The sequence below is a fragment of the Battus philenor genome, unplaced genomic scaffold (genome assembly GCF_028537555.1).
Source record: "Battus philenor isolate CCGP_79_NKW_IND1 unplaced genomic scaffold, ilBatPhil1.0.hap1 SCAF_3, whole genome shotgun sequence".
Lineage (NCBI taxonomy): Eukaryota > Metazoa > Arthropoda > Insecta > Lepidoptera > Papilionidae > Battus > Battus philenor.
In genome coordinates this window covers 4,687,320-4,712,440 of record NW_027181693.1, presented here as the reverse complement: position 1 = coordinate 4,712,440, position 25,121 = coordinate 4,687,320, and the positions used below count along the sequence as shown (strand labels likewise).

The window sequence follows — 25,121 nt, the reverse complement described above, 5'->3', positions numbered from 1 at the left end:
AACTCTTTCTTTTGTAAACTTTTTTGTATTTTGATTAATAGGAAAATACAAATATACCCTAATCTGAGTGCTGTCATCCGCTTCGGTACCCCTGACATTTCGCCAGCTTCCGTAACCCTAGGGCCTTCAAGTTTAACAACTGTATCGACCCCACCACAAAGCAGCGTCGGCGCAGCACTCTGCGCTACGCTCACTCTCGTTCCCGCGCCGAGCCAGCGCGTCGCGTGGACCATGCGGTGGTGAGCAGTGCAAGTGCCTAGTGTTGTACTGAGACCGTGATTTGTGTATCCTTCCGATTCAAAATGAGGTCCTTCGGAGTCTCGGCGCTTATCGCTCTTGCGATTTTAGCAGGTGAGATGCGCTTGATTTCACCGATTAAATCTGTTTTCGGGAAAATATTTTTACATAATTTATTTTGAAGCATTTATTATTTTATGAACATATCCTTATCGACAGGGAAAGTTATGAATTTTAAAAAGTAATTAAAATTTGAATCTTATTAATATAAATCGATACATAACTTTTAATATATGTAACTATTAACAATACTATTTTTAACTATTTAATTTTTCCCAAGAAGTTGATTTTGAATTTTACGCTTATGCATATTTTAATAATGAGATAACCAAAAAATATACCTACCTCGCGAAGTAAATCCAAGGAACGCCAAATGTTGATAAACGTCAATGACTTATAAATTTCGCGTCGAGGTGTTCAGTTTAACATATCTCTCATGACGGAGCATCTTGCATCTCGATGAGATATTAATTATTCAAGAAAAAGTAACGGAACTTTCTTTTAAATTTGTTGTGTAATTTTCTTTGCAATATTACTAAGCATAAATTTATATTTTTTGCATAATAGCAGCATTTCAATTAATCATAATATTAAAATAAAGCATCAAGATTAATTTTTCATTGGTAATAGTTAAGGTAAAGCATTCCACGACAGTATAACTTTGTTATGTTGTTCTTGTATACGTGCATTGTTATTAGCTTTCTTTTTATAACTATTTAACGTTATAGGCGTTTTCAATCATTCTACCATATACAGGTTGATTGGTTATAGATGTAAAAATTTTTAAACGAGTAAGTATATAGTTTATATGTCAGCAAAAAATTTTAAAATCCAATCACTCTATATAAAGTGTTTCTGAAGTTTATTATATTTTTTTTTCTATTCGAATGCGACAGGCGAATAACTCCTGGTAGTACAAAGTCTGCAGAGATGGCAAGTTACCATTACTATTTCTTATTGTATTATCACTACGTAATTTATTTTGAAACTATTAATTTTTAGTTGGGGTGTACCATACATTCATGAACAACAAATTAGCCATACATTCATACATTTTAAAATTTGTATACTTGAAACGAATCACCTGTATATTTTTTTTAATTTATACCTGAATGTAGGTTAGTTCGTTTTTATGAAACATTATAATAGTGTAATTGTATAAAGCTTAATTAATTTTCATCTTTATCTGTTTCCATAGTCTCTTACGCCGCTTCCACAGTTCCATTGTCACTATGTGGGAAAGTCTGAAAAAAATGTTCATGTTCTTGGGTAAATAAATTGGTTGTTTGGAAACGTGTGTTAATTGTGCATTACAGTCGACCATTGTTAAAGTTGTTTATCTTAACTTTAGTCTATGGGGACAAACTATGATATTAAAAAATGAATTTTTGTAATATTAGGAATTTGAAAATGAATTTGTCAATTCTGGATTAAATGATATATAATTTAATTAAATTTATCGAATGAAATATAAGAAAAAAATATGTATTGGTTAGATAGTCTTTGAGGACTTAGTGATAATTATCATCATCGTGATTTCAGCTGTTGGACCTTTACGGCTGGACGTGGATCTCTTCCACAGATTTCCAATATGTAAATACATGTTAATTATTGTGGTTTACTAATTAAGATATAAATATTTACATTTTTAAATTTATTCAGTTATTTTTATATATTTCGTTTTATACGAGTATTTTAATCTATTGATAAAATTATTTCGATAGTATATTTTATGATAAATAAATATTATTTTTCCAATTTCGTAAAATTCATGAGTCACAGCGTTTGAAAAATGTTTGAATAACATAGGTAATTGGTCTTATTAACAATGCATGTTTTTTTTTTCACAATTCTTACTAATTTTTACCTAATACCTATGTTAAAAGGTTCCATAGCGATAATACCAATCGATTTTATAACAATAAGTATTATCGATTCTAACATAAAATCATGTAATTGTTTAATAAAATATTTTTTAATTTTAATTCTGAATATAAGTTACAGACTCATTTATAAATCAATTTTTAAATAATCTACGTTTTTTTTAGAAAATTTATAGAAATGATAATCAAACACTTAACGACGTTTATCCTAGATAAATATTTACGAGTAAATCTTTGTTATTTTGCGTCTACAACAAGAGTAGACGCAGACGCACTTTTCGACGCAAAGCTTTAAAGATACGTTGCGGATATTTCTCAAATTCAATCTGAATTACTTCGGATTAATTATGCGTTTCCTTACGTAATTAAACAATTGGCTCATATATACATCCATCTTATATTATTTTTGACGACTTCAAAACTTAAATAAACTGATATAGTTTCGCCATTTTTAAAACTACTGTAATAAACGACTTGTGTTTTAGTAACTTGATTATTAGTTATTTTATTCTTACTAATACTAAAGGTTTTCCACGATTTATTGTGAAATATTATTTTTATATACTGCCTGAAGGCAACTAGAGTACCTCGCAAGTGTTTTGTTTATTCAAGTAATATTTTTGTATAAATAAAGTTCTTAGTTCGTTGTTTTGATATTTGTATATCAATATTCGCGCCTCACGTCGTAGTCATTTCTGATACGTTAGATTTTGTAATCGAGTTTTTTTTCTTTAAAATTCAAACCTTGTATTCTATAACTGTCTAGCCTTTTAAGTTTCAAGTTTATATTTCGGTGATATTTATGGGGACATGTCTGTTCGTATGTTAATGTGTTGCTTTATAACCGGCCTTTTAAGGTCGTTTGCCCGATTCTGATAACTGTTATTTGTTTGAGTCACAACTAAAACCCGTTGATATAACGAACTATAAATTATATATAAAAATTCAATCGGGAATTTAGTCATGGATTGAATTTTTTATTAGTCAAGCTTTACAGGATGATTGGTTATAAGTGTAATGGCTTTAAAGTAATTAATGTATTGCTTAATTGTCAGCCGAAACTTTTCAAGCTTTTACAGCTTTTCTCAATCACCTTGTATAAAACTCTATTTTCAAATGCGACCGGCTAGTAATTTCTTGCAGTATAGTCTGCAGGGACAATAATTTATTTTATTATTTAGTTATCCGAATTTTGGAAATGCTTTTTACACATTAGGTTGTTTATTATTTTATTACATTCATTTTTGAATAGGGTGTGGAATACATCAACTAGCAGTAAATGAAAATAAAATTTTACACCATATTTTTTAACATAAAAGTAGTAATGTTGTGATTTGCGATAAAGAAATTGAGCTAAAATAAAAAGTGAAATCTTAGATCTTCATTTATGTTTAGGCACATATTACAATTCTTTGATACTATTATTAATATCTTTAGAAATACGTATGCAATATATACGGTTGTCAGATGTCATAATCATCTGGTACTGAACAACGATTTGTATGGGCTGAGAATGTATTCAAATCACAAACGACCCGTCGACACGCGTTTTTCTAGCAAAATGGACAACAAAAGAGGCAACAGTTACTCCATAACCGTTCAATGATTCGCGCCGGGGCATTGTTATGTAAACAATTTTCCAATTCTTCTCTGAGCGATGGAGATCGTGAATTCGTGATACGAACTGCTGTCGTTTGGTTTTTTGGTTGACTTTTCAGTCGGTCAGCATTTGTTGTCAATCTCCTAATATAGTCGTGAGGAAATTTTAGTTTCTGGACTTTTATATATCCGCTTGAAGAACTCTCTAGTCTGCCTTCAAATTTGATCATTTACATATTTATTCAATGATGTTTCTATTTTCAATGAATGGTGTGTTTCTGTACGTTGCTCAAAAAAGGTTTATGTACATAAACATGTAAGTACTTAGATATTTATGTATATACATATAGACGTTGTGAATGCATTGTTATATATATATATATATATATATATATATACGTGTGTTAAGAAACAATAGCTGTTTAAACTTTCTTTTATTTCAAACATTTGCACTGCCTTTGTGTTCGCTATCATATGAAACAGAATTTCAAAAGTCCAATATTTTTACTAGAGGTAAAGAATCGAATTATTTAAATACAATTGTCTCTTTACTAATGTTAATGTCTTTTACTAATAATTACGGATAATATTAATTACTAGTAAAATATCCTTAAAAATGGTAGGTGATGTTAAGAAAAATTATGGTTCGAAAAGAACCATAGAGTTTATCTAGGAAGTTTGTTTTTAATTTTCATACTTTAATCTGTTGTAATGTTATTATGTGTAACATTGTAAAATTTCTTGTAATTTCACGAAATCGATTCTGTTGTAAACGTTATATAACAAGTTATGTACCGCTTATCGGCAATGCATTAGTTACACTCTAAAAAAATATTGTTTCGAATGTTTTCTTTAACGAAAAGTTTAATTGATTATCTTTGTATTAAAATATAAGACTAAATAAAAACAGTTTTTTGTTACCCATAGCTTGAGTACGACGTGTTTTCTGTAGGAATTTCAGTAAAACTTTTGAATGAAAAATTAGCCCATATTTCACAAATGGATACATACATAAATTTGTCATTGAACAAGACAGTATTGCAATCTGGGCCAAGGCTCTAACGGGCCGTGTTTCACAAACGTTTGAATTACTGATTCCATACGCGTATGCAAGTTCGACTACTTTAAACTAGGAACAAAAGAATTTAAGACTCCTTAACAATTAAAAAAAAATTGAAACTATATATACAAAACAAATCCACTAAAGTTTCTTTCACAGATCCATGGGGTGAATTCAAAACGATGCAATTTTTAATGTGGACCCATTCATCACATTTATATGAACATACACGTAAATTTAAAAATAATTATATGATTATACATTTCGAAAAATTTGTCCGATAGTCATACCCGGCAAGCCTGCATTATATACAATGTATTATCAGGTTTAGCAATTTAGACATAGTTTCATATTCGATGTATAAAAGCAAGGTTAGTGTTACTGCATAATAAAAATATTATAATCACATGATTTAAATATTATTAGCAAATCTATAGTAATATATTTGCTTTAGTTTATGTTTTTTATTACGAATTTGATATTTAGAAAATTAGTAGGCATACTGTCTCTTTATGTATATTATGTATCAGGAATTCTTTGAGAAATATTAGAAATACGTGTAAATCAATAAACAACCCGTCATTACGTTTCCAGATTTATAAGAAGCTTTAATAAGGAATATCATTTCCATTTTAAAGGTCATAGATAAAAATGTAAAAAATTAATATTGTGTATTGAAAGTTGAGATTTATTTTCACGTTTAACTGATTATTGTCAGAAATATTTGATTATATCTCTAATTATAATAAAGTTTTTCAGTGATGAGTGATTTATTAATGTAATGATGCCTAAATTATTATTTGTATATATAATAAATAAATTATTATTTGTATAACAATATATAGGTATTTTAAAAAATGAATATATATTTACATTTAGGTTTATCATTAAATTATTAAAAAAATAAATAGTAAAGGGTTAAAATTTCTAAACTATCTTTTATTTGAATGTAACACGGTAGATAAGAACCTTTTAAGCGTGTATAGAAAATTAGAACTATTTATATTATTTATACTATTGAAATATTTTAGATATTTTGATTTTCAACGTCAACACCATTAAAATATAAAGCGCTCTTATTACGTATTTATGATAATTTAGTACAAAATGCAGTCAGAATGTGGTTGTGTAGTAGAATTAAAATAATTTACATTGATAATAATTTGACATTGAAGACAATTTAAGACATTTCTGAATTTACATGTGATGATGTTCTTCAGTTAGGTCAAAAAAGCGGTTTATACCATCTTTGGGGAAACTTAACGGAGTTATTTAACATATTTAACTTACTTATTATTGTTCTCTTTATCAATAATCACCATATCAGCTGACGGACAAACGCTACAAGCGTTAGGCCTCTGGCATAGATAGCCACTATTTATTATTTCCCATTTTGTTTTATTTGCCTATAATTGTCTAACTTTATATAAATAAGTAAAGATCAGTTATTAAAAAAATAGTTAAATATTTTTTATTGCAGTCAACGAAAAGGATATGATGAATTATAAAACCATTTCGAATATTTAACTAACCTTTGCGTGTGATTTGAATTAATATTAGAAACGGAAATAATTACGGAGCTATTTATATTCAACTTCACACTTTAAAAGAAAAACATAAATTTCTAGCACGACATGTTTAACTGATATAGTTTCCAATATTCAATTTTCGTTCAGTCACGGCAAATCTTAAATTGGTTCAGATTTTATAGAAATATTACATGAATAATTTCAATGTGATAATCACTTAAAATTACATTATGATCTCTAATTGAATTCTATTAACTTTTACAAACATTAAATGCGTATATTCTATCAGTTGATAAGAATAAGAAAAGAAAATAATTCTTAATTATTTGTATAATAAACGGTATTTCATGATCTACATATATTCATATTCTAATGATGTTTTTAATATGCTCTGAGGTTTGTTACGAGATCGAAAAAAAATGGGGAGATCCGTAGAAGAACCAAGATAACAGACGTAGCTCAAAGAATTGCTCGTCTGAAATGGCAGTGAGCGTTGGGGCGGAAACGTTGTCAAGTGGCGACCATGAGGCGATAGACGCGGCGTGGGTGGTGGACCCTCCCACTATGTGATCCGACGACATAGTTAAGGTCACGAAAGTTGCCGGATGCGAGTAGCGCAAGACAGGACATCATGGCGAACTTTAGGAGAGGCTTATGCATTGCAGTAGGCGTCTCGTCGCGTTCTGACAATTAAAATTTGATAAAGTATTTTTCCTAGCGGTTTTCCTTGACTTTTTAAAACAGGTTCATTAATAAAAGCGCATAATTATTAAAGTTTTTTAATCTAACTAAAATCGTAAAACTAGGGATAGTATTTTGATTTTCGAAACGCGTAAAATCTGAAAAAATAACACCCTGTACTTTTACGGCATCGATCAATAAGGTTAATCATAAGGATCACCTCTCTAACAAACGTGGTAAATTAAACAAAAGGAAAACCATTAAATCTAAATTTATAAATTTAATGGGAAAAAACATTTAAAATTGTTTCACCGTCATTTTAATAAAGTTATTAACTCAAATATATAAAAAAGAGAATTTTTTTTTATTGGAACGAAAGCAGTAGCTTTTTTCAAAAACATTAATTGTGTAATTAATGTAACTCTTTATTATATTATAATGGATCGAAGTAAAAGTAAAAAAATATATAAAAATTAAAATTTCATAATTACGATATATATCTAGATTATTTGTACTCCAAGGTATTCGATTGTAACCCGAACGGAGATTAAGTATTTATTTATTTACATAGATCCACCAGTGACAGATAAAAAATTATAATAATCTTACATAAAATATGCCTAAAACTAAGGACTATGCGTATAATCACTATAGACAATTTCATATATACGTAATAGTTATATTATTCTGACATAAAAATATTAAAAACAATATTGACATTAATTTAAAAAATAAAATTTTAAATTAACGTATTTATATTAATAATACAATGACAAGAACTAGGATTTAATGGCACATAATGAAAAAATGAAACATAATAAAAATTCTTAACAATTATTTGCAAATAATTAATCTGTGTTTGTATCTGCAGCACAGATTTGACCAAATATAAAAGCAGCATATTTGTTGAAATTACTGAGCTAGTTTCAATAAATGTCTCGAAGTAATTAATTATTGCAAATGTGTTGTTGCGTTGTATTTATAATGTATAAATGTATCTGAGTAGCATCGAAGTATTAGTCAATAAATAAAAGTTAACAGTTAAGCCTTTAGAAGCTGAGCTGACGAGCTTAGTTTTCAAAAAGTGGTTTAGACTATCCGCCTTTAGTGTTCGGCCACTACAAATCTGTTCAAGCTGTTAACGATATCAGGAAAATATCACTTGGTTATGAAAAAAATAAATTGTAAATCAGATGTTATAAGCGTAATCCAGATTTTGTTGTCTTATTGATTGAAAAAAAAAACATTATTCTGCCATTGCGTTTTCTATATCAATGTAAAACAAAATATAAGAACACAATCAAAAACATCTTGACCATTCCAACTGGAAGACGTTCATTGTTGGACATGGGCGTGCCCATGATAGATAGCCTTAAATTTCATTTAGGAATGGTTAAAAGCGGCCTGTTTCAAGCATTTGCTGACATCTTGATTACAATAATTTTTTTGTTAGTCTCATAAAACGAAATTTTCGTTTAAAGACGTGATTTTGACTATTGTAAGCTATCAAATTTCACATACTGAATAGCGATCATCATATATTTTGCAATACGATAGCGTTTTCTGCGTGTTAATTTCTCAACAACGTCGACTTGCTGTGAAGGCGTCTATAAAAGATGGTTTATTGTGAAATCTATAAAGCATAATCATTATGCACACTATACATGTTCACTGACAACGTCATTCATTCTTAATCGTTTTCGATTAAGCCGAGCTGTTAAATGTATTTCAAAAACGTTCTCAGTACGAGAAATTATATCTTATTAAAAAAATAATTCTATTTATTTAAATAATTACTAGTTAAGTAAAATGTGTTTTAACTTCAAAACATCAAAATAACACCTAAACATCTCTTTTGTCTATTTGAAAATTAATGCAACTGTTCTCAATTATGTGATCCCGTGATTGTATGATATAAAGATGATCGCAGCCGAGGTTCGTTAAAATAACGTTCGTTAAAATATATATATATATAATAATATATTCTTCATCAACGTGATTTCTGACCTAGCACGTTATAGACCTGCCAAATAATTTTCGAATAGGACTGCTGAGAAGTGGTCTGCATCTAGCGTCTTTCGACGACCTTAACTATAGTATATTTATGTATGTATTACATATACATTGTATATAGATGTAACATTGTCATCACATGAGCAATACCTAGGCTTGCGCACGAGCGTTGCTAGCTAGGCCATCGAACATCTGCGATGTCTTATTCAATAGGTCAAAGTTTACCCAACTTTTGACCGTTTGCATGTGTATTGGTTCATTAACTCGGTCAATAGGCGATCCGTTATTTATTACATTGATGAAGATATGAATTATATTAATATTTTATATTTTTTTTGTAATCATATCGAAGCTTAGATCATCGGTATTGGTACTATTCCTAAATATCCAGGTAACATATTTTTAAGAATTTAATTTAAAAAAATATCAAATTCTTATTATTCTAGAATTTTTTTTCAATAACAAGTTTTATTATAATTATATAGGCGAATTAATATATATAAATGGTCTTTTAAAGGAAAAAATATCTTTTTACCATGGCTTTAATCGAAATTGTAGAAGAGTATTGTTTTAAGTTCACTTTCACAGTCATGCATGGCAAAGAGCGACTTTCTTTTTGCCGCATTATCCGTGAAATGTAACCTTTATTAGACGCATGATGTAATATCTTAAAATGACACTGGCCGGTGAGAAAAACTTGTAATTATCATGCGATGAAGATTAAGAAGACAATAGTTTTTACGACAATACAATTGAGGAAAGTTTTCTGGCTCGAGAATAAGTTTTATGTAAGTCTATAAACAAACACATGATCTTGATTTTGAAAGTTTCATTTGTGTATATTAATTTAGAATAAAAATAAATAAAAATCTTGCTTCGAATTCCAAAGTGAATTGTAATTGTTGAATTCCGAGTTTTATGTAAATGTCAGAAGTTGTTTCTGATTACTTTAATTATGTTGTAGCCGATGAAAATGTCATATAATTAATTACAATAATGGCATTGTGATAATTTTATTCCCCAATCGAATTTGTACAAAACATTTTCGGTCATTTAATAGAAAAAAAAACTGTTTTGAATCATAATTAAATTTTATTAATAAAACGAAGATTTCTAGTTTTTTACACTGAATTTATCTTGTAATAAAATTGTATATTTTGAACAACAGATTAAAATATAATAGTAAGAAATAAAAAAAAACGGAATATGTATGAGTAGTTAGTAACTTAAAGTAGCAAGATAATATAAAAATATATAATTTAAACCAGTAATTGTTAAAATTGCGGTAATTGGTCAATGTATATCGGTTACGTGAAGTGAAAACACTCGTTTATTGACCGCGAAAACGCATTGGTACACAAACAACATTGCACGCACACCAACGCCCATGTTATTCGATACACTTGAATTCCTAGTTATACCTTGAAAGACTTAAATTTTGAAGTGAGTACTACTACCATTAGTACTAATTGATGATAGATTTATATGTAGTTTAGATTTATATATAGTTTAAAGAAAATGCAAATGATTTTGAAATTTTTAATAAATTACGTGAAATTAATAAAAAGTTGTAATTAATTTAAAAGGAAAACTTTTATAAGTGTACAGTCCTGATTTGTTGGCTATAAATATTTTATGATTACATACACAGGGCTTCTTTTTGGTTTGCGCCTGTTTACCCTATTATTATTTTGTATATCCTTTTCATTAAATTATTCGCTTCATTTTAAGTATTAGGTATTTCAAATTGCCTAAAAATAATAGTAAAACTAAAGGAAAAATGTCTCATTTACATACTACAGAACTTTGTAAAAAATATTTATTAAAAATAACGCTATAGTTATTTATATACCAATGATGCAATATATGTAGCATAAAGAGATGACATTAAAATTTATTGAAAAAGTATTTCATAATAATGCTGTTGCATACATGTATATATATATGTAATATAAATACTTTATTATTATATTGGCGCCTTTCAAAATTTAACGCCCCGGGCCGTCGCCCGTTTTGCTCGTCCCCTTATCCTGCGCTGCCGATTAACAACAATGTATATAATACTGATATATGAACGCTTAAATAACGTTATCGAAGTATTTGCGACTAAAATTGTCTATTGCCAGTAAAATTCGCAAACTAATCGTACGAGATCACAAATATTAGAAAAAAGGAAAGTAAAAAATTTAAATTTTTTAACAATATTTATAATGCTATTTATAGACTATAATATTAGTGACATAGATGCGAAACGTGGTCACTTGTTAGTAAACAGATAACTCTCGATTATATAACTATACGTGAAAGATGCGAAAGTCGTGGCCATTTCTCTGATACATACGAAACTCGATTTCTCACCAACGTCGCGTACGGTCGGCAAAATTTACGACTTTTAAACAGCGTAACTTTGACATAACAGTAATGTTTAAAATTAAATTTGTTTTCGTACCGTATGTTATAACTCTACTTATTGACTTAACGTCATTTTCCGTATACGCTCTTTACTTATTGAATTACGCAGAAAACATTATTTGCCATTGACATATTCTTTTTCTCTGTTTATATTTCCAGCTTAATCGATTTTGTTGTAGAAGGATGTAACGAACCTTTGTGCTTCTTCAGGTACTTAGCCGTTTTCATTGCAGGTGAACATCTTCTATATGCTCAAGTTACCTTTCCCTTTGGGTGGAAGACAAGGTTTTGTGAGATTGCTTCCTTCCAAGGGGGTTTTCCCTCTGTAAAAATCCATTAAAGGTATTTGTGTACGTCATGAAAGGGTTGCCAAAGAGCCTAATATGATATGAACTAGAATCAGATTAACCTTATATATAACATGTTTCAATTTAAAGTTTCGCAGATTTCAAACGCGCCCTCAAAAAGAGCTTACCACAAAGTCGGAGGAGATTGTTTTTCGTGCTCACATTTGCAATGTAGTAAAGTCAAAGCCAGTACAATAATGCAGTAGAATAATTAATTGTCAAGCCTTATTGTCGTTTAATAAATCCTTTGACTTTTGAGATAAGATAAATATATTTTTACAAGTTTTTGTTTAATTTAATACGATAGGTAGTGTAATTTAATACGATAAACATTACGTAATTATTATGTAGCCAACAGCCTATTTTATAAAGCCTTTAGAAAGTTATAATAAGTTAAATCTTGTGAAATTAATACATAAAAAATTAAGTTAAGCATAGACAAACCTATAGTTGTACATTAAAATTTGTTTAAATTTTTAAGTCATCAAAGCCTGAGTTGGTTCATATTTAAAACTTTAAACCTCCAGGCTTAAAAATTTATCGGTAAAATTATGTTTTTTCAAAGTAATACGTTTTAAGAATGACAGGCACATAAATATCTGACTGCGTCATGATTTTTACAGTTATAACAAGATGATACTGGCAGTCATAATCACGTTTTAAGAAGTGTCTATCTAGATCCGGTTGAACACGATTTTAACTTGATATATTGTATAATTAAAAATATTAAGAATTTATAAGTTTCCTTTATAATATGCTTTTGTTTTTTTTATTTATTAAATACGATTGCGTCATATGACTATTCGCAAGTTCTTTTGGCTTTGGTAATAAATAATTACTCTTTTTCTTGAGGATTGATGTGTCAATAGTAGTTTTTTTTATTTTATTTGGTTAAGACATGTTATTTTTCGACCTAATCTAATACTATTTGAATATTATTACGTCAGTGTTCCGTTAATGTAAAAAAACGTTATTTAGTATTCGAGCTGCGTAACTCTTCGTCAGCCAAAACTAGCGATAAAATATAGCAGGCAATAGTTTTACAATACTGAACATTCTTTTTGTCGTTTTTTTAATCTATTCATATAAAATCCTAGAAGCTTTACAGTGATTAATAAATAATGTCATAAAGCAAATGACTAGTCAATATTTATAGATATATTGTATGATATCATAATCATATTGTATTTCGCTATAACTTTTAAAAATTATGCATCCACATTTTTTGATTATTATAAATCGATTTTGTGTTTGTTACAAGTTTTTAAATAAAATTAATGACAAGAATAATTTGTACGCTAGTGAAATTTTTATTTCTTGTTTCATATTTATCATCAGTTAAAAATAGTGTTATTTGTTAAATAACTGATTTAAATGAAATGTGAAAAATATGTATCTTTTCGTATAGAACAATAAGGAAACTTACAAGTTTACATGTCAAATGTAAAACATCCGCTTTGGTTAGAGTGTGTCGTATCTAATATATTTACGGGGATGTTGAGACGTAATTCACAAACAAAAAGTATTCAGTAATTTTTGATAAAAGCTTAGGTGATAAATTATATTGTAATGAAGTCTTTGAGTAAATCTATTAATTAAATATCTTCGAATATTTCGAACAGTTTTTATGGAATTTATATTACTATGAATTTTATGCATTAGATCATCATGTAGTATTTTTGTCAGATATTTATAATTGATCTAGAGCTAGCTTAAATACAGAATGCAACTGGTGAGTCATGGCTGTGAATGGCATCTTTGTGAATATGATATTGCAAAAAGTAGGTTGCAGAAAGTGAGCAATCAATTAGACACGGGTTGCGATGTTCATGCTAACAAACACTTTGTACTATTCTCCCACACTTTTTGCGAATCCTCTCTACCGGTGACATACAGAGACGTTCGTGATTTTCAGAGTTATGAGAGCGTGTTTACATTTAGTGAATGTCTAATAAAGAAAAAAATAATAATCGTTTTCGCTTCATATATATTAAAATATCTCTATAAACATTAAAAACATGCACCAAACTTCGAAACCTTTTTTAATTTCTCCATTCCTGATAACCAAAAAACATAACAACCGCTTGAGGCTTTTCAAATTAAATTTCTGGCATGTATTTACGTCCTGGGAAATTGTTATTTTATATGCAACTTCCCCAAGGCGTAAGATTTATTGGTAAATAAATTTATGCAGTAAATAAATTGAAATAAATAATAAATTTATTAATAAATAAAATTTAAATCATAACCCAAATGATTATATCTTTAATTAATGTTTTGTTTTTTTTTCTTTTACAGGTAAGGCTGCCTCTTAATTTGGTACTGTGACATGCAAATTACAAGGTATATTTTCACGAGACCATTCTTATATCAACAACGGCCTTTCTCACGTTATAAAACGAGTGATTATAATCACGCTTTGTCGTATTCACATACAAAATGACTCGGTTTTGAAACTCCGTAATGTGTTGGTACACATTTTCCCAAGCAAAAGGTTAACATTATAACTCGTCTCTTCATATTTATCACGGCCTAGACGCGAGCTAATGTGCCATCTGTCATGACTTAATGCTTCTAGTGGGCAATATTAAATCAAAGGTGTGTACTCTTGATGTAAATTTGATTTATGTCTGACGTCGGTTAACCGAAGTATTAATTTGTAGAAGTGGGCGTTATGAAGCTTTAGATTAGTCGTTTAAGTTTTTATAAATAATTTATCATACAGTTGAAATATTAATGTAAAGTTATATAATAATTATTACATAAATATAAATTCGACATAAGTGTACTGAAAAATCGCGTAATTGTTGAAAATTGATTATTGAATAAATTTTAAAAAACACCTGATTGTGAAAAAGTGGTTATTGAGGGATGAACATAAGTTAGTTGCATGTTCAGAATTTCAGTACATAGGCGCCCACTGCATGGCCTCTAGATGTGAAAGGCCTCCCCCAAAGATATCTGTGGGGGTATACATCATAATTGCCACGCTTGGTAGACGAGCTGGCGATCGCAGTAAGGTATTATGGTACGCAGAGGACGCTGCAGCCGATTCTTTTGAAACTTTACGAATAGTGGCAATACCAAAAACTTAATGCCTGCCACGTTCGATCGCAAGTCTCAGTCCTCTGCCGCTTGGCTGTCATTGCTCAATTGCTTGTTGGTAGGTATAAATAAAGTATCACCAACGGCACAAGAGGAGAGCTTTCTCGTTGATCGCTGGTGACGTTGTTACTTTATTTTAAGAATTTAAGAAGATTCACAGAAACTGTTTTATATCTGAAATGTGGTGTGAACACTAAAATTATATTAATGACGTGTGCAAAACTGACATATACTATAATAATACATTTTGCATGAATTGAAAAGATATGTCGACGTATGAATAATAAAACTTTTATATGTTATACAAATTTATTACATAAATTATGGCGAAATATACATAATCGTATATAACCTCTAGAAAAAAAACAGGCAAACTCACCTTACGATGTGAAAAGTGCAAAGCGGGTATTAATCAAATGATTAGTGTCCGAAGCATATCCGTGTAATAATTTAATTGGTAGAGCAACAAGAAAAACAATAATACCGACTATCTTTTATTTTTCGTCGCCTACCAAGATAAAATAACATGTTCCATAGCGAGACTACGATTTAAAGATTTTATTTTTAATGTTTACAGTTATAGAGGCAACGACACTAAAAATTCTCGCTATAAAGGATTAATAACGACACGTAACGTGTTAAACTAGTTTTTAACAAAAACAATACGATTTATCATACGAAAGTAACGTTCTTGCATTAGTGATTTTTTGGACACGAAATGTTTTTATTTTTCCTACTTATTACTTCCCTAGGGGGATTTATGTGGGTTTTATTTTATGTTAATGGATTTATTTATGGTATCTAATAAAATATATTGCTTGTTCTAAGCTAAAAGAAAAACCTTTTTGTTTTATTAATCCGTGGATTTTGTAAGAATGTTTGATATTATTTGTTGGATTTTATACATACCTTTTTAGAACGAGAGACATATTAGAAGTATTAGTCTGTCTTTTTAGATATGTTAAAACTTTACTATCGTAAAATAATACCTTTTCTTCCATTGTTTTTTACTAACTCTTCACAATAGTATACATTAATAAATCTATTATAAATGCTTCAATCTGAATATAATCGTCATAAGAATATTTTTTTACATTTAATAAAATAATAAAAAAATGTCAATGTAATGTTATGAGATTTGTTGAAATATTTTTTCTAATCACTTTACTATTAGGTACTTAATTTTTTGAAAAAAATATTGGTAGAAATGTTTTTGATCTCGAACATTTAAATACCACAGACAGTTATAATATTTACGTGTAATAAGCTTTTTATTTTAATAAGTTAATTACACTAGTTCACTTTTAAATATTGAAGCCTGCAGTTCATTCTGTACAACTAAAAACATCTTAATGGAGTTAAGGTGTATCTGTTCTCATGTGTCTCGTGTGCGATTTATAAATTGCGCATTCACCGCTCACATCATCGGACACATCATCGGACTATCACCTGCGCGACGATAGTTCTGTGGTGTACTTGTTACTCACAATTTTAGGTTTGTTCACTGGTATGAGAATCTTTAATGCATTATCATATCATCATAAAGAGTAAATTTATTGTTTTTTTTTTTATTACGTACGTATAGCTAATTATTTGTGTAGTGTCGATTTTAGATTCCAGAGTAAATCGGCATATACTTAAACGAAGTTGTCTATATATGGCATCGTGCAATGTCTAGTCAGTATCTCGAACGTAAACTTTATAAAGTTAATAACATGAGATATCAAAATATCAAAGCAAAGTTAGTTAAAACGTCGTTAGTTACAGTATTATTGTGATTCAAATTAAGAATTTGTTGCGGCGAATTGCTATAAATATAATCTTCATATAATGAGAGATGTGAATTGGTTATGCATAAGTAAGAACTATATTACTCCATGTGTTACGATCTGAGAATTGTTAGAAGAATTCGCGAGTGGTTGCTACTTAACAACTACATTAGCGCAGACAAACATATGTATGTTTTATTACGTCAGCAATGTAAGCCGAAACGCGTAAATCTAATTGTTAATAATACTTACGTTAGTCTGAGTAGAAATAATGACGGTATTGCCATCATTGCTGCCATATGACATCTCCTCCATAGATTTTCAATTGAACATGTTGGAAGCAGCCTTCATTTAGAGCAATATTTTTCAACGGTTTATGTGCCCCTTCTTGACCTTTTTTAAATTCTTACGCGCCCCTATAAAAATGTTCATATATATATACATTTATACCTATCTTTTTATAATATTTTTAAATATATATATATATATTTAAAAATATTAAAATTATAAAAAGATAGGTAAAAATTACGTAATGTATTTATAATAAAACTTAAAAATACTCTGCTAATATTTTTGCAAGTTACTTTAAAAGTTGTATTGTGTAAACAAAGTGAAGACCTGTATGTTTAGAGCCTCTAATTGAATAAGCAAGTTGTCGTGATGTTCAAATTGTAGTTAGAGGCCAAGGTTGCTTCTGTTATTGTATTTATAATGAGCTACCAAAATAGAGTACTTGAAAAGATTTCAATTAAATGTATAGGTATTTTAGGACAATGCAATTACTATTAATATTCAAAATTTATGTTTTGTTGTAAAAAACTTAAATAAACTTGTACTTTTAATATTATCTTATATATTATATTTATGTATATCAAAATTTCGAAGAAATAAACTTGAAAGTTTTTTTTGTACAACAATGTGTTAATTTAATACAACAATATTACATAATAGGGCGCTGTTTTAACACTTTTAGTTAATTTGTTTGAATTTCAAAAAGTAGTATTCCAAAGTAATTACTATTAATGGAATGAGCAAACAAATAGACAGTTACAATATCTTTTAAAAATTTTATATATTTTTTTTAGCTGCCAGTAACTTTATTTTGAATGTCTATTTTTTATTATTAATACTACTTTTAATTAATTGCCAGTGATAAAAAAAACATCTTCACCGTCACTATAACTTTTAATAATATTTCTAACATTCACTTTAAAATACTTTTTTTTTTAATTTGGCGTTTTATTGCTTTTAATATTTTATTCAACATTTTACACAGTATTTAATGACTTAGTGCTTTCTTTATGTGATGTTTGCAATATATAAATATAATTTTATTATCTATTTAGTTTTTTATTAATATACGTTGACGTTTACATTTAATATTTAAAAAAAAATATTCTTAATACTTCAATAATTCCTAATACCACATTTGTGCAATGTTTGCCTTTTTTCTTTACAAGAAAGTATTATAAAGTAATTACCGATGATAGAATATCCAACTAGACCGTAACATGTGTACTGTCTTAAAGCAAATACTATGTTACGCTGTATTGGTAATTAAAGTGAGACAATGTTTTTATTGTACTGTATACTGGCTCCTATTTATTCAGGAATCAGAACATCGTAAGGAATATTACCAATAACAAAAGAAATCATCATCATATCAGCTCCCTCGCAACGCATAGGCCTTCCCCAAAGATCGCCACGACTGGTTCTGCGCTTCTCGCATCCAATGATCTCAACTATCTTGTCTTATAATTTCCTTTTTTAACAGGGTCTTCACCCAATTGATAATTATACACCTTGCCCATCAATTCGAAGTAGTTTTTGGTTTTGAAACGAAATTGTCTCTTTTTAGCTCAGGAGATTGATGTTCTTTAATTAAATCTTTAATAATTATTGACCGCGTTCTTCGACGGTAGAAATACGTCGAAATAGAACCTAAAATGCTTTTTGCAAAACAGATATACCATCTTGGTTTATGATACTTAATTACGTACCGTACGTCTTAAGAAATTACTTTAAATTGGATTGTCTCAAGAGCCTACATTACTTAATCTTTTCCTCTTTATTCATAACCTTCGTACTGTCAAAAGTTAATTGCCTGACGTATTTCAAGAGATTGAAATAAACAATATGACTAAGATCAATGATTTGCAATAATTAGTTTTGTGTTTTGTACATTACTAAACTTCTAATTATTGATGAAGTTATATTTTCATTGTAATACTTTATACTACATAATACATTTATGTGTTTGATTACATCCTAATGGACTTTTTTTGTACATTTCATTGGCGTTAAATTTTTGCCATTTAGGATCATATGTTTTAATTTACCCTGTGGTCTGTATGACAATTGAAGTTTTGTTTTTAATATTTTCGAGTAAAACCTTCTTTGAGTCTTAACGAAAAAATGAAAAAAATGCCGTGTCTGTTGAATCGTTTACGGGTTTTGTGCTAAGCATCATTTAGTGAATCATTTTTATTTATATAGGTAAATTAGTATTCATACTTGAGAAAACAAATATTTAACTACGGATTTTCCGTCTAATTCATTCTAAGAATGCGTGAACAATTTTGTGAAGCCTCAATTTAAAAAAAGAAGTATGAAATGTTTTATTCCTTTACATAGTTACTTTTTATAACAAAAAGAAAACGTATTGTTCTTTCGAGTTTGTTTATTACCTGTATAAGTAACCTTTCTATTTGACTAATGTCATAGAGATAATGGATAATGTCAAATAACAATTGGCGTTTTTATAATTCAACACAAAAAATAAAGGTGTTTTATAATAATTTTTATCTTTTCACACGTCAGAAGTGCAGGATTTACGTCAACTAAAAGTATTTGGAAGAAATTAATTGCTAGTGTAGATATATATATATATATTGTTATATTTACTAAATTTAAAAAAAAAGTTACAAGCTGTCACCGAGAAGGAAAATATGTAATAATAATTATTAAAAAACGCTTGTAATAATTCATTTTACGAATCCGGTCCATGTTTAAAAAAATGCACGGAAAATTCGATGAAAAGAGCGCGAATAACTTTATAATTCGTAACGATTCCGATGTTGTTCCGTACTATTGTTAATGTTAATACGGCGTTATGAAAGTCATCGAAAAGTACCGTGTAATGTAAGCATTCAAACCTTTTGTTCATTAGGTAAAAACCTAACCTGTTTCTCATGGAAAACTAGAATTGCGTCACTATCTTCCTTCCTTTTAGATCGATAGAATAATAGTTAACGAGACAAAACACCGTTACGATTATGTTCTTCCTTCCTTACTTCTTCCTGTAATGGCACTATGATAATTTTTTTAATTTAAATTGTGTGAACAATGTTTTTACGATGTTTATTGTGTTAGTCACATCACAAACTCCTTAGAATGCGCGGGTTCCAATTAAACACAGAGGCAAGGGACAATGTGGTGTTTTGTTTTTTATTTTTTACTTGACCCTAACTACTGCCTAAGTGGAATTTAAAAATTCCTTGAACAACAGATCGCTTCTTATTACAAATTTAAAGGATTGAGAAACCACCAGGCTCTTATCGTTTAGAACTTATTTTGGACTGTCACTCGTCGATAATACCCAGTTTTGCATTTTGAAACAGGGACGTCTGAACATTGCATTTCGGTCGTTGGGCGTTAGGAAAAGAAGTAGCGGAAGGATCTACAGTAACTCGTCTATCTAGAATGATCGGGGGTAGGCGACCCCTGCGATACACGAACCAGTTTCGATTCGTACGAAAATTATTTGACATTCGGCCATTTATAGTTCAACCGAAGTTATGTTTATAGTTATAATAAAATATGACTTCCGTAAAATCCCCGTTTTCTTCATTTAAAAGAGGTTTTATACCACCATTCTAAACAAATTTTAAATTTTGAATTATGTTTATTACACGCCATTGACAATTTATGTTATTGATTTTAAATTGAGTCAAATTTTAAATTTGGAACTTTGGTGTCTCCGGTTGTGATCACAAAACAACAATCAATTTACAAATATTTTACCTGAACTTGTGTCATTTAATTAATTAGTAATATTTATGATATTTACTTGGTTTTCTTATATATAAAAAAATAAAAAACGTAACATTTCGACATAAACCTTCGTTTAAAAATTTATTTGCTTGAATACCAACAAAAAAGAATGTTTCTGGAATGTTAATGAATCAGAAATATTGTAAACAAAGCTTATGTGTAAGTTTGAAGTTTATTCTTTGCGTATATTTGTAGTGACAGTTCAGGGGTTCAGTAATGAGATTAATGGTTGTAGGTAGCCGGTTCGATGACGAAGTGCAGTTTTTATTTAAACTATTCTAAAATTGTGGCGTTTATTCACGTACGGTAAAGAAAACCGTATAATATAAATTAAGAAAAATTATAGAGTAATTACTTGATAGATTAAAGTTTCTCAAAGAGAAGTTAACAACATTTAAATAAATAATGGATAATAATATAGCAAAACATCATATTTGCTTTATACGCCATGTATGTATATGTCTTTGGTTCTATATCTAATTTCAAAATAGAATTGCGTTATAAGTGAAGCATTTTAAATTAGATATTGTGAATAAATTACACATATTTACCGTAAATATATTAAATATGGACTACCTTTTCTTAATTATTTTGCCCTTAAAGATTATTACCATTAAGTAAAACTTCTTAATCGGCAAAATTAGATAATTAATATCGGTTTCTTTTCATTATAATTAAGTTGTTATGTTTTCCTGTAGGTTTGGTTATTAGACACTGTAAAAAAAACTGGCCAGTGAAGCATAGCGCATTCGTTTATTTTGAACCGTTGACTTTGTAATTACGACGCGTAGACTGAATATTAGATTGAAAAATTATTTTATACTTATCACTAATTGTTTTTATGTTTAATAACATAATGTGTTATTGTAGTCATTAATAATAGTCATAGTGTATTAGACTAGTCACTAATAGCCATTTCGATTAGTTTGTTCAGATTGTGAAAGTATATTTCGTTGAAAAGATTCTTTTTAATCTAGTCGTTTTTAATACTATGATATGTCTCAATTCATTTATGTTAATATATAATATTACGTTAATAACAAACTCAGAGAAGATTAGTGGATGTGTCAATCATCCATCAGTGTGGCGACACCATTCGAATTTTTTCAGAACAGTTTTTAGTTTCACTTATAGATATTATAAAAACGAATACCGGAGTATATCTTGATGAAAATTAGAATCACGTTGGTCAATTTTAATGAATTTTGTAGTTTTTAATGCAATTTAGTTATACAGAATACTCAAAAAACTCTTAATGAAGTTACTCTATCGATTGCATCTTTTCTCTTTTTAAAAGCAAATTATAATTCGATCAAAACATTGAATTACTACAGTTAAAACGTCTTTTACTGTAACTACATTATAAAAAAACATTTATATTCTAATCTCTCTTGGTTCCTGCCATTTGTAATAAAGGTCACAGATAATATCGATTTCTTTTATTACAGATAATATAAGACAGAAATAATAAGCTTCTTGGTAATATGTTATAATCCCCGCATAGTTCACAGGTGCTCTCACATACCTGCCAGGTGGTTGTCGTATTTACGGAAGTCGTGACTGTATTGCATGTTGACTGTATCACCATTTTTTTCTGATCGCACGCAATTATAAGTGAATGTGATTATTGTACATAGCACTTGACGACCACAGGATGTCTTTGTAAAATATACTGTAAGCAGTTTACAACTAAGTTGAAATTTGTTTGATATTGATTTCGCGAGCAATATATTATCTGTCAACGTAAATTATAACATATATTTATGTAAGCTAGAGCATATTTCTCGATAGACATAAAAAGATAGTTATAGTTGGAAATTATTGCTACAATTATAAACATCACGATTTAAATGAAGAGAGATAGTTGATAAATCGTATATGATATAAAATACGGGAACATAGACTTTATGTTTATAGTTTAGGCGTATTAAAAAACTCGTACACTGACGGCGAGTGAAATGTGGCATTGTTTAATTATGTCTATTATAAGTTATGTTGTAGTTATTCTGCACTTCCAAATTTAAAAATTGAATCTATTTTTTTTGTTATCGATAAATGCTGTTTGCTCGTTGGTGTTTATAGTCTGATCGGGTTTGAGGTATTAAATTACTGAAAAAAGCCCTCGGGAGCTCGCTTTTGTTCATTTAAGTAAACGTTCCATGGAGTAAATGGTTAGATACAACGGCCTCCCAGCAAGATAAGGATAGGCTTTTCTTTGTTAGATATAACTTTTGGCTGACTGAAAAAAAATGGTCCAAAAATGGTCACAACTTTTCATCTATTTATTTTAACGGTTTACATCTAGACAGATATATATTGTACAACTAAAAAGATTTAAATGCAACTATTTGAGATACGAATTTTTTTCTCCGAATCTAATCTGAAACCTAGTAAAATGTTCATAGAGTTAGGTAAACTACTTCTTGTTTGTTGTCTACCATTTTGATAGCTGCCTGTTGTTTTCCTTAAATTACTTGTCAAAACAGGCAGAGGGCCGGAGGTCGTTCAATATAGTTACGTAATGATCAATACTTTTTTTAACCATGCGGACGGCTAGAAAGCCGTCGGCTGCTGACTGTACTGACGTGCATCGTTTACATTATCGTTTCGAAATAATTCCCTGTTTGCGACTTGCATTAAGGCATAACGTTGCTGAAGTGTAAATGTCAATGGGTCACAAGGCACTGCATATGTGTATATAATGTACTTGTCGTGTTAAAAACCTTTTCGATAATCATTAAATATTTTGTCATTTTTTTTTGTATTTTTTATGCTAGTGGTCAAAGAAAAAAATATAGCAGCGATATCTTTTTTCATTTTATATGCATTGTCTGCTGACCAGTATCTGTCTCTGTATGTATTTAAGGGGAAATCTTACCGGATACATCAAACCGTACACTGTGGTTAAGTTTTAGAAGTTGCATACTTTATAAAAACATTCTTTAGTTTGCTAATGATATTTACTCTTTTTATTATTGATTTTGGGAATGTTAAAAATAATAATACAATTTACCATAAAATATAATTGATAAAGTAGGTACTAAATATTCTCGTTTATTTTACCCAAGTAACAGAAGGTTAATAAACTTAGCTTATATGTTAGTAATGGTTGTGGCAATAAATTCAACCGTCTCTTGTGTTTGATTTTCGTGAAGATAAAATATCCTATTTTGCATTGTATTTGAGATATACGATAAGATTATTGATAGTAAAGTGCTTGCTACGATTATAGCTTCCGCATTCATCCTATAACAGGTGCACGCTTTATGTAAATTATAGCATTGTGCCTGTTCACAAACGATTAACGAAAACTTCGCGAGGAAACTGGTTTCCTAGCTTAAATCTTTGTATTGTCGATCATTGCTGAGGAACGTGATCCCTTCTGACTCCCTCCCTCTATTATTCATGAAGTAAAGTGGCCATGTAAACAGAATTTGGTCCAAATCTGGATGGTTTTAAAAACACACATGGAGTTAATAATTTGATAATGGCTGCATATTTTACCAACAGCGCTAGTGTAGTGATTAAAATAAAAGTAACATTGTATTCTTCTAAGTGTTCCATTTCGACTCTAGAAAGTACTTCGAAGCGCGGAGGACAAATAAGAAGAATTAATGAATTTCATATACAAACATCGAAAACGTTTTAGCATTTATAAAACTAAATTCATTCTTAATTAATCGTCAATTATTTACACACATGTAAAAATAATTTAAGCGGATACGGAACAATTGAAAAAAAAAAATGAATATGCTAATTTAAAAAAAGAATAGCTATAAAGCGAAGGATTTCTTATCAGATTATCCGGTGTATTTTTTTTTGTGGGGACGGTTAGTTTGCTCAAAGATTTTTTTTTGCATGGAGAATATATGACAAACATTTAGCTATATTCTAACATGTTGTTTAGGTTCCTGAGAAATCACTTCATATCTAATTTTAGATCGAAACCGGTCAAGGGATCGTGTAAACAACCTTTGCATCAAAACATCTACCTGCGACCAAAATTCGTGTCATTATTTTTTTTTTAAATCAGGGACCGTCGTATATTCTATTAACATACTATTTGTTTCGTCCTAAATATCTTTTATGACTTGGTTCTTATACGCGCCGCAAATTTAAATTATTTGTTATCTTTTTTAAAAACAAATATTTATTTCTAAAAAAAAATGTTGATGTTTTATTTCCGGAATAAATCCTATTCATTATTGTCTTGAAAAGTATGTACTGCTATTTGAAATAACATAAATGATATAAAACCGAAAACATTGAGACAAAAAGACATTCGTATAAGTTGATGAACTTATAATAGCTCCAGTTTTACAAACGTGTTGCCAGTTTTTTTGCAAACGACCGCTATATACGTCAGCTCGTAC

General features: G+C 29.2%; 1 protein-coding gene across 2 annotated transcripts in view; it reads left to right on the top strand.

Annotated features, from left to right (window-relative positions):
* The first annotated feature begins 219 nt into the window (after positions 1-219).
* Positions 220-25,121, top strand: part of Cda5 (Chitin deacetylase-like 5) — a 108,121-nt gene continuing 83,219 nt past the window's right edge. For both annotated transcript variants that reach the window (XM_068770483.1, XM_068770482.1), the window contains exon 1: positions 220-351. In XM_068770483.1, the coding sequence (XP_068626584.1) occupies positions 303-351 (49 nt within the window). In that variant the 5' untranslated portion in view covers positions 220-302. The remainder of the gene's footprint in view (positions 352-25,121) is intronic.